The following is an 11,506-nucleotide window of genomic DNA, read 5'->3' as shown; positions in this document are numbered from 1 at the left end:
CCCCTCCAACACACTGAGCTGAAAACTATGAAGAGTGTGTGTATGTCGTACTGCAGTGCACAAGATCCACCAAAAAAGAAAGCAACAGGGAGAAATGCTATTTATTTTAGTGACACCAAGAGCACCAATGTACTAAACTAAAATCACAGTTCTTAAAACTTATTTAATGGTTCAGATTGTGTCTTTAGTGTTAAGTTAAACCTTTGTAAAATTTATGGAAGGCAGTTAAGTATGTTACTTGAGTAAATTTTTTATTTAAAAATAATTAATGTAAATAAGTAACAAATGTTTTCATACTACAATATTTGTGTTTCAAAGCTCGGTTCCTTCTATCACATAAAACAATTCATTACTTATTTTTTAAGAAAATTAATGTAATGTCGTCTGTTCAGGATCATGAGTACGGTAATTCCCACATAGTCCTTTAAACAAACACATATCCTTTCTAATCTTATTCTACTCACAAGTAACAGGATATTTAAATAACAAATTGAAATATTTTTTTCCCTCCTTCCTGGTGTAAAGTTTAACAAACTCCAATTAAATTCAGTATTAACTGTCCAGGGAAATTACCGCGCAATTTCCAGAAACTCTCCCAAAGATGACTTCTCATTTCTCGCCTGCCTTTAGTTCTCTAACTGTACCATCTTTTTCTTTTTAATTCCTCCGTAGAAATCGAATCAAGTAAAATAAGGCGAAGGAAAAAAAAGTATTTCTAGTGATTTTAATTGATTATTTCCATGAAAAGAATTAGCAGTCAGGAAGCCCTGAAACTATAAAGGTTAAAAATAAATTTTTTTTTTCTTATCTTTGACCCTTCCTAGAAAACAGAAAACTGAGCGCGCGATTTACCGAACTGCGTTATCTTGGATTTTCCCCCCTCCCCACACTCCCACGCCTAGATTTCGACTCGACTATCAAATATCGTGTTCCACAAAAGCGCAGGAGTGGGTGGATACATCTGCAGAGATAAGAAACGTAGTTTCTCAGACACCGTGTGTGGGTGGGTAAGCCTCCCGGTTGCTGGAGGATGCTTCGAGGACCAGGCTTGGGAGGAAAGGGGTTAAGACAGACCCTGAATTTCTCCGCGCAGCGTGCCCAGTTTTGTCTGTTAAAGTCAACGTCGCCCAGCTGGAGCCAGCCAATAGGCGGCCTGGAGGGCCCCGGACAACCCAGTGAAGGGGCGTGGCCTGAAGCTGTCACTCAGCGGTGAGGAATGACACCCGCGCGGGAGGGGGGATACGGTGGAACGCCGGGGAAGGAAAGAGAGAAGAAACAGATAAAACCAGAGCAGGGGGTAAAAAGGTGCCCCGCGCCTCTCGGAATCCAGAGGCCGCCGTCGTCGCCGCCGCCGCTGGGGGTGGGCTCCGGAAGAGCCGGACCAACTAGGAAAGGACGAACCAGGAGCGAAATCCTGCAGCCAGTGAAGAGACGGAGGCGCAAAGAAAAAGTGACTCCGGCCGTGCGCCCCGGAGGCGCTCAGGAGGGGACTGCAGCCGCGGTGGGGGCCCCGCCGATCCGCCCCCAACATCCTCCGAGGGGGCAGACCCCGGCCCGCCCCTAAGGGCGCGAGGCGTTGAGATAATCCAGCTGAGCTGCGAAAGTCGAGCGTCTGGCTCTGGATTGGGGGGGAGGGGGTCTTCGGGAGGGGTGGGCCTCGGAAGTGGGGGTGAGGGTCGGCGCTGATCCCGGGCCAGAGGGAGGCGGGGGCTGCTGGGCCGCGCAGGAGTGGGCTGCTGGGGCCTCGCGAGCCCGGCTCACTCGCGCTGCGGCGGCCCGCGCGCTGCGTCCAACTCGGAGCTGCCCCACGCCACGGCCGGCCGGCCGCTCTGGCTCAAGGCGCAGATGGCTGTGCGCGGCGCCAACACCTTGACGCCCTTCTCCATCCAGGCAATCCTCAACAAGAAAGAGGAGCGTGGAGGGCTGCCCGCGCCAGAGGGGCGCTCGGTACCCGGGGGCACCGCAGTGGCAGTGGCTGAGGCGCCCGCTGTCTGCTGCTGGCGATTGTTCGGGGAGACAGACGCGGGCGCTCTGGGGGGCGCGGAGGACTCTCTGCTGGCGTCGCCTGCCGGGACCAGAACGGCTGCAGGGCGGACCTCGGAGAGCCTGGTTGGTTGGGACTCGGACTCGGCGCTGAGCGAGGAGAACGAGGGCGGGCGGCGCTGTGCGGACGCGCCGGGGGCCAGCGGGGCCGGCTGTGCAGGGGGGACGCTGGGCCTCGGCCAGCCGGTCTGCGAGCTGCCCGCCGCCAAGGACCTGGAGGAGGAAGCCGCAGGCAGGAGCGACAGCGAGATGTCGGCCAGCGTCTCAGGTCTGCCGAGGCTTGGCGGGGAAGGGGGCCGGGCAGAGGGGCTGGCAAGGAGGGAAAACATGCCGAATGGGGTGGGCCTGCTGTGAGTACCCTACGCCCTGGGGCCCTGGTGCTGGCCAGGACCCGAAGCTCTTCGCGCTGGCGCAGGCTGCTCTAATTCTCTGGGAACCGAGCCCGAGAGAGAACCGAGAAACTCCTCAGAGCCTGCGTCCTGGGGCGAGGCCTGAGACGTCCTGGGGCAACTGTGCCCTAGACTGCGCTAAGAGAAAACCACTGCACCCTGGCTTTAAGTCCATCGCCAGTGCTTCGGCCCTGTCTGTGTCCAAATCCCCCAAATCAGCGACAGGGAAGATCCAGGGGGCCAGAGACCTGGAGTAGTCAGTGCCACGGTCCCTGGCGCATAGAGCAGAAATGCTCCCAGCTCCAGGTCCCAAGGCTCCGAGGTCCTCTACTTAAGGGTAGGTGGTGAGGGATACCTCCAAGTGGTACTGAACATGCATGTGCCAAGCCTGGGCTTTGGGGGGAGGGCTTCTTTAGCTTTCAGACCCCAAGTTCAGGGGAACTGGGATGGGCTGAGTACCCAAGACCTGGCAGCACACCCTGCAGCCAGCTAAAGGCAGGGGGGCTTAATGTGGGTCATTCCACTAGTAGCACGGAGAGGAACATCCCCTGCCAGAGCTGGCAGGTCATTGGGTCAGAAAGACACCCCCCAAACACTCCCCTGTGGGCTGGTCGCTGCTGTAGGCCTCACCCTGGCTCCAAGTAAATAGTACTTGCCAGAGGCCAGAGCTCTGAACCTCTCTGCTAGGGTCCTGTGGGGAGATCCAGGAAGAGGCTGAAGAGCTCGCATTAGATTAGGGTTCAAAGACGTGAAGCAGGGGCACCTCTCTCTCTTCCCCTCAATCTTCTCATTTCCTTGCACAGAGAGAGAGAGAGAGAGAGAGAGAGAGAGAGAGAGAGAGAGAGAAGCCCACCAAGGCTGCTCTATTGCCACAGATCTCACACAATTCCGGGAGGTTGAGGGGTTGGGGGTAAGACTCGGAATACATCTGTCCGAGGATTCGGCCCCCCACCTTCCCTTACGTGCAGTTGACACGTGTGTGCTGCACCGATGAGTGTGTATGTGTGAGTGTGCCGGTGGCGGGTAAACCCAGGGAGAGAGCAACCAAGAATTCCCCCCCACCCCAGAGCTCAGCGCTGAATACTGAGAAGGCTTGTGAGGATGCTTAGGCCTGGTGCCCCCACATTACTGAGGGAAGCCTGGGGCCCAGTGAGGGCAGGGAGCTGGATCTTGGCCACACAGCATTAATACAGCGGCGGAGTCCCCTTCCCGAGCGGGACGTCCCAGGCCTACATATAAGAAGCTAGTGGAACAGGGTTCTGAGACCGATCTAGAGGACCCGAGGCTTATAGACCCTCGCCAAGCGCTCTGCTGGGATCAAAGCGTATTTTCGTCCCCCACCCCCACCCCCCGCAGTTGGGGCCAGACCTCCTTTGTTTGCGGCGCTGACAGTCTGTTGTTTCTGTTCCCACTGGGGTTCGCAGGCGACCGCAGCCCTAGGGCCGAAGACGACGCTGTTGACCCCGGAAGTGCACGCGTACCCGCGCTGTGCAGCCGAAGCGGCGGCGGGGGCGGCCCGGCGGGCGGCGCGGAGGAGGAGGAGGAGCCCGCCGCGCCCAAGCCGCGCAAGAAACGCTCGCGGGCCGCCTTCTCCCACGCGCAGGTCTTCGAGCTGGAGCGGCGCTTCAATCACCAGCGCTACCTGTCCGGGCCGGAACGCGCCGACCTGGCCGCGTCGCTGAAGCTCACCGAGACGCAGGTGAAGATCTGGTTCCAGAACCGTCGCTACAAGACCAAACGCCGGCAGATGGCTGCCGACCTGCTGGCATCAGCGCCCGCCGCCAAGAAGGTGGCGGTGAAAGTGCTGGTGCGCGACGACCAGAGACAGTACTTGCCCGGCGAGGTGCTGCGGCCACCGTCGCTGCTGCCACTGCAGCCCTCCTACTATTACCCTTACTATTGCCTCCCGGGCTGGGCACTCTCCACGTGTGCAGCCGCCGCGGGCACCCAGTGAGCCGGCCTGGTCGAGGCAGCAAACGATCCCCGGGCCCCAGCTCCGGACGGCCGCTGACGGCTGTGCAGGTTGTGCTCTGTACGAGGGCGCCCCAGCGAGGGGGCAAGTGGAGGATGCAGTCCAGCCCAGGCTCAAAATCCAGGAGTGCGCCGTGGCAGCGGGACTGAGTCTGTCCAGAGGGGGCGCCTTTTTCTAATTTGAAGGCACCCTATGCCTAATTAGGAGGCACCCTATGGCCTAGGGCCCTTGCTCCCCCGTTGCCTGCGTGGAAGCTCTTGGACATTATTTATTATCACAACAAAGTTGGATTTGGATTGTATCTGCCAGGACACGGCGTTTCCCTGGAGCGGAGAGAACTCCTGGATCCACATAGCCTGAATCCCCAGAATTTCAGGCTGGCTGGGAGCTTCGTGCAGTAGGCCACAATAGTTCATGGTATCCATGCTACCAATCTATGTTTATCTACATATCTATTTTTTTTGGAAATTGCATTTGTAAGGAACGGGTGCAGAACCTTGACAGCCCCAAGAAGCCCCGAGCCATAGGGGGTTGATTTGAACCGTGAAAGTTTTGCTTTTGGGGCCCTCTGCCCCCACCCATCCCCGTGTCAGAGCTGGGGTGGGGATGCCCTTTTGGGTGCTGAATGTAAAGAAGGGAGCCTCTGAGCATAGGGCTGGTCAGAGGCCCCCCAAAATCTTTCCTCTCCGAAGTCCACCACCAACTCGGGAGCTTCCGGGAACCCGGAACCGGGAAAGGGCAAACCCAGCAGCCCTTGGCAGAAACTTTCTTTTATTTCTTTTTATTTTTTTAAAGGAGGTTAAAACTTGTAGCACTTTTCGGTTGTTTGTATTCAAATAACGGTTATTTTTGTATTCAATGTGAATATCCCTGACCGGCCTTTCCCAGAATACCCCGCAGTTCAGATGCCGGGCCCTCTGTCTCTAACATTCTCCACGACTCCTGCATTCTGACCCAAGATTCTTCCATTCCAGCCCCTGCCCCTAAGACAGATGATCCTGTCAACCTTGTCGCTTTTTGCCTCCTTAAGGGCACTGTGCACTCAACTAGAATATTAACTTTAAAAAGATTTGTGAAGTTTGGAAGCTCTGTTCGCTTTATCTTTCTTTTTCCTTTAATTTATAAACTTTTAGTTTCACATGCCCTCCTGGACACCGTGTTGTCTCTGAACCTCTCTCTGTCTGGCTGTATGGTAAAAATGTCTGGGGCTCCTTTCCAACCACTTTTCAGTCCTGGACCAAGGATGCCTCCTTCCTCTAGGGAGCGGCCTGGCTGCCCACCGGGAAGAAAGTGTTTAAATCCACTCAGCTCAGGGAATTGCAAAGTAGGGGACTTTGCAAAATTCACAACTGAATCCCACTGAATAAGGAGCAAATGGCGAGGATTTTTTTTCTTTCTCTCTTTCTCTTTCTCTCTCTCTTTTTTTCTCATGGGATTGGTCTCAGAGTCTGGAAAGCGTCCATAGCTGAACCCACAGCCAGTTTCAACCCCTACCTAACCTGCTGTCTCCTTCACCTGCCCACGTCCTCTCTGCTTTTGATTTTCCCAGCATTTCTGTAAGTGACCCTGTCTTCATTTCGTTTGGAGAATAGGCTAGCAAAAACTCGTTGAAATTCTGAAGGCTATAATAACCAAGCCTATAATAAGAGGTCTCTTGGGGGAGGGTCAACTGAGCTTTGACCCCGGCAGGGTGCACATGGCTCTCTACATTGTTCCAGAGGGATGCCAATCACTCATCTGTGACATGGTCTCATGTGATCCACACAGAAGCCTAAGGTGGAAATAGAGGAGGACTAGGGCCAGGGTTATTTATTATTTACATTTTACAGACAAACACCTGCCCCCATTGCACAACTCCCCAGACTGTCATGGATTCGCCAGAGCAAAATGCTTAGGCTTCACTCCCCTCGCTCTGGGTCCCGGTCGAGCAAGGAAGAGTTAATGCCACATTGCAGGCTCCGAGGCCTCCTGCGGCCAGCGGGAGCTGGGAGTTGCCAAACCCAGGCCCCAGCTACTTTCAATTTTACCCCAACCAGAAAAGCCTACCTGCCCTTTTCCGGGTCGGCAACCTTTTCCAGCCTCAGGATTCCCAGGCCTTTGTATCCCAAAGTCCATGGCCAGGGGTCTGCTGGGGGGGGGGGGGGGCCGGCCCAGTGACAAGTGCTTTTGGAGAACGATTCCTGTCTGTGGAAGCAACAAAGCGAGAAGGGAAAGGCAAATGCCCTTGGGATGTGCACACCCTTACCCCCAAGTCTAACCACCTTCTAAATGGTTCCTGCAATCATTTTCTTTTTGGCATGTTTTAAAAATTCCATGTAAGCTTCATAATTAATCACGAATGCATTTTCCTTGTAGAAAGTTAGAACATTTCCAATAATGCTAGAATTCCCTCCCTTCCTCTCTGCAGAGATCACCACACTGAGAGGTTTTGGGGGAGGGGGCTTGTTTTGTTTTTTTTTTTCCCCTCCTGAAATGGCATTTTGTTGTGACTGCGTCCTAAGAGGTGAGTTTGTCCTCCATCCTTGCGGGTTTGGAGTTGAGGGAGCTAGGGATTTTCTCTCAAGTAGGCCGGGCAGCTCCCCTTCCCTTTTCCGTCCCTTCTGCACTCCCGGTCTGGACCAGCAATGCCGGGCTGGCTCCAGACGCCCGGGGAAAAATGACTCAAACGAATTCAGTTTGCCCCAGATTGTTGCAGTTTCGCTCTGAGCTGCCCCGCACCCGGCTCAGGCAGCAGCACGTTTAGATCCGATTCGTGGAGTCGGAATCAGCCTGCGGGGCCAGCCAGGCTTCCGAAGATCTCCCCTCACATTTGGAGACCTGAGACGGGTGCCTTTACCTGGGGCTCCCCCAGCCATAGACAAGGCTCCTGTTGGAAATCGGCGCTATTGCTTTCTGAATTTCCTCTTCCTTCTCCACTCCCAGCTCCCCTGCTGCCCCCCGCCGCCGCCGCCGCCGCTGCCGCTGCTGCTTCTTTTTCTTCTTTGAAGATGAGAAAGAGTCAGTCGAGCTCTTTGGCCTCCTTGCTTTCTGACAGAGGCTCTTCCTCCACCACTCTCTGTGCCCCTGGGGCTCAGTGCTCCTTGTCGGCTTGCTTGGGGCCTGATTTCCCCCAGGCCAGCGGAGCCTTAGGACCTATTCACCTTTCTCTGTCCTTCTGGGTCCTTAGCGAATCTCAGAGCTGACCTTGGAGATAGTTGGGTATGACCGGCACACTTAAATGGGTAAACCACGTCTGGAGGAAGAGCTGGGAAGAGGACACACTGTGACCAGCCCTGAAATCCATCCCAAGGAGTCGGGCTTAGTCCATGTATCTTGCTCTGGCCAGCAATTTGAGATCCATATACTACCAAATATCGCTAGTGTGTGTGTGTGTGTGTGCGCGGGCGCGCGCATAACTCAAATCCCTGGCCTGTTGGTTTCGACTCTCCCAAGCTGCGTCTAACTCTAAGCCACTAGGTTGGAAGGGCCCTCGGACCCGTAGGAGAATCTCAGAAGAGCTGGGCCAGGCAGTGGGAGTTTGGGAATGGGTTCCATTTCAGGAAATAGATGGCTTCCCCGCCACTGAGAATCCAAGTGCTCTCACCACTCCTCCGCGCTAGCCCAAGGTAAGAGGTTGCCAGATAATCTGATTTTATGGGAGAAGGTCCAAGGAAGGCTCAAAGGAGATATCACCTGCCTGGGATCCCCGATTCCCTAGGGGCTGGGCCCCTACAGGGGCGGTGTCTGAGGGCTTCCGGGAAATGGGGAGCTTTTGCAGACCGGGAAACTGGCAAAACCTGGAAACACCATACCAGGCATCTCACAGAAGCAAGACGTCCTCCAAGGCCTGCAGATATCTCTCGGGCCGGGGATGCTGTGACTTTAACTCCCCAGCAGGCTGCCGGAGCTCTGTCCTGGCCAGGCGGCCACTCCATTCACGTTTCATCGGTCTTTGCCAGGAGAGGGTAGAGTACAGCCTCGAGCGCGTCCACAGAATTCAACTAGGCAGACAGAAGAGACTTCTGCCTCAGGGGAAAGCTGCCGCCACCACCGGGACCCTGAGTCGCGGAGAAATTTAGACATCTCCCGAAACCTGAATACCGGCAGAGGAGGTCCTGGTCCGCAAAGGACGAGGAAGGAAGTGACGCCGACCCGCGCGGGGGCCCGGCTGCCCAGGCGCTGCAGGGCTTGACTTGCAGGCCACCCGCCTCACTCCGCTAACAATCTTAATTGGGAATCACACCGAGCTGCGAGAGTACTGCAAGACACAGCAAATGTTTGAACGCGCTTTGTAAGTCAGAAAGCACTGAGGGCGGGTACTTACACACGCTAGAGGCGCGTGGCTACTGCACAAGCCCTGGCCTCGAGGGAAGGCCGTGCCCAGAGCCTCGAATGTAGCAGGAGCTGAGGCTCTTAATAGGAGGGCAACCTGGAGAGCAGCCAAACAACACATAACAACAACAAATATCTGTAACTACATTCGGTTGTTCGGTTGTCTGGGACGCTACACGTGAAAAAGTGCTTCTGCATTCTGCTCTGCACCATTTTCCTGAGGCCGCCTGAGCAGCGTGGACATGGCCTCCATTTTACAGTTGGGTAAACAGTGTCCAAAGTCACAGGCCATAAGGAGGCCTTTCAGGGTCTTTCAAAGTTCAGAAGCATATTTTAGTATTTGAGGCCGGCAGTGTGGATAGATAGTCCCTTAGAACTAGCATCTCCTGGTTTGGCTTTGGGGTGGTTGGATTACTAAGGGTGGGTGTGTTTTGAAAATCATTAAGTACTGTAAAGCTGGTATGGACTTATTACTAACGTTGCCATTATTATTATTATTATTATTATTATTATTATTACAAAGTTCTGGGCAATGCTTAGTAAGCTGATCTGAAACAATCTTCCTTAAACTCCTGCACCCTTCAGAAGTTTCCAAGTGACCTTCGGTGTGCTCAGCAGAGAGTCCCTTAGAGGGGTAGAGACTCCCGGCTTCCGCCAGTTTTCAAGTCTCCTGATAAATATGTTTTTTTAAATGAAGAAATGCCAAAACAGGTTGCAAAAAATTGTGTTATATTGTAAATGGTTACATCATGTAATAAATTAATTTTTCTGTAGTTACACATAGAAGTTATTCAACATAAACTAGGTTGCTCAAATCATTAACACATTTATAAAAGGAGATTGATTCCCAGGGCCTTTCAAGCAGGGGTGGTCCGGTATGGAGTCCAGGTTAAGTTGAACGATGAACTTCTTTCAAACCTGTTGTGTGTGTAAGGCTATGCCACCTATGAAGGAAACGTCCAACGACCAAATCTGGGTCGACTGTGGACATGAAAACTGGCAAACGGCCCTGCCGCCCCGCACCCGTCCCGGAGCGCTGCTGTTACTGTTACGTTTTGCTTTGAGGCGGGCAGGGAAAGACCGGCGGGCGCCTGGCTTTTGGCGGATCCGGAGCTGACCCGGAATCTGCCGCACAAGCGAATAGCACTTATGGGTTCCTGTTAGAAGGTCAAGTTTAAAGGGAATACACAGAGGCTGCGGGAGCGGAGCCATCCCTTTGCCTGGAGCCTCTGGCAAGGTGAGCTCGCTCCTGGGCTCATCCTTTCCCCCAAGCTGCTGGGACTGTGCGTGACAAGCTGCCTCCTTTCCTACTCCTCCCCCCACGCCCCTTCACCCCCGTCGCCCGGAGCCCGCCCACTCCACTCTGCCTCCCACACACCCGGTTTTGTCCCTGAGTGCCCCGCCCACAGGTCCGGTGGGGCCCCCCCGCAGCCCAGGGGTTAGTGCGCCTGCGGAGCCCAGAAGGCGTGGTCTCTGCTTGGGCCTCAGGGTCTTCAACGAGTACCTACATCACTCCTTACTGTTTCCGCAATTGCAACAAGAGCTTCTGGTGTGAGGGGAACTTCTGGGGGCTTCTGGGGGCTTTTCAGTGAGTCCTTCTCCTCCCCAGCCCGGCCTGCTTCTGATTGTCACACTCAGGCCACCTGGCTGAGCAGGGCTCCTACGACTTGGGCGTGCGCCCTATCCCTTAGGAGGGTGCAATTCTGGACGTCTGGGAGACCAACGTGAGAGCTTCTCCCTGCAGCCAGCACCAGCACATCTGGGGGCGGGAAGTGGTCAAGTCGGGCTCAATGGCCTCCAACACCCATTAAGTGATTCTACCTGGGTCCTGTGTCTACAGGCTGGAGGCAGCTCTGCCACTGACTTGATGAATCCTAGGCAATTAACTTATTTTCTCCGCATCTATATTTAAAAGGGGGGGGGGAGTGTGAGATGCTCCTTAAATCTGAACTCTGGCTTGGAATGGAGGTAAAAGACAAAGTCTTTCTATTTTAAATAATGAGCCATGCCCTTCGTGCGCAGATTTTGGAAGGAGGGTTGTTTTGCTTCATTTTTTAAAAAGACCTGGGTTCCCCAATTCCAGTACCATAGGTCTCTCCAAAGTTATTATCTCTGCGCCTCCTTTGCACTTCCCGAGCCTGGGTGGCCAGCTGTGGTCCTCGGTTTAGACTTCTCCCCACCCACCGCCCTCCGGAGGTGGGAGGCCTGAGGCTATTCCGCCTCGATGGCCGCACTGAGCCCCGGAGAGTCCCCTGTCCTTGGATGGAAAACACGGAAAATACGTTAAGGAGAAAAAAAAAAAATTAATGCCACTAGTACTTTCTCTCCCATAGTTCACCAAGGGTGGGCAGCATGCTGTAAAACAAGAGCCAGTAAACCGATTATTTTAATAAGCTTATTAACATTTTTGAATGGCTCCTCTTGTGTGCGCCAAGGCCTCCCTCCGTGGAGCTGCAGTTCCGCGGTGGGGTTTTCGGAGGTTTTTACGCAAGGACGCGCACGTTACCGAGCGGGCGCTGCTGCCCTTTGCGCAGGGGGCCCTGGCCGGGCTGTGCCCACAATGTTTTCTCAGGACCTCGGTGTCCCCCGCTGGTCCATGCTTTGACGCGTGCAGCCCAAAAGGGCTACACAGGGTCAGAAGTCGCCAAAGAGCTCGAGTGACCCAATGCCGCACTGAAGTGTCCCCACAGCTTCGAGTAACCCGCGGAGCTGGGGTTTTGTCCCACCCTACTACATTTTTGCTCGTGTTTTTGCGATAGCCGTCAGTGAAACTGACACTCTTCCCTGAGGA

General features: G+C 54.5%; 1 protein-coding gene across 1 annotated transcript; it reads left to right on the top strand.

The window, feature by feature from the left end:
* Positions 1-1,845: 1,845 nt before the first annotated feature.
* On the top strand, positions 1,846-4,386 carry NKX3-2 (NK3 homeobox 2; the record flags this gene model as incomplete). Its single annotated transcript, XM_080797097.1, has 2 exons — positions 1,846-2,311; positions 3,857-4,386. 2 exons carry the CDS (start codon positions 1,846-1,848, stop codon positions 4,384-4,386), a joined length of 996 nt encoding a protein of 331 aa, XP_080653223.1.
* Between the last annotated feature and the right edge of the window lie 7,120 nt (positions 4,387-11,506).

This window comes from Martes martes (genome assembly GCF_963455335.1).
Source record: "Martes martes genome assembly, chromosome: 2".
Lineage (NCBI taxonomy): Eukaryota > Metazoa > Chordata > Mammalia > Carnivora > Mustelidae > Martes > Martes martes.
Note: the sequence above shows the minus strand (reverse complement) of the source record. Positions and strands in the feature narration are given on the sequence as shown.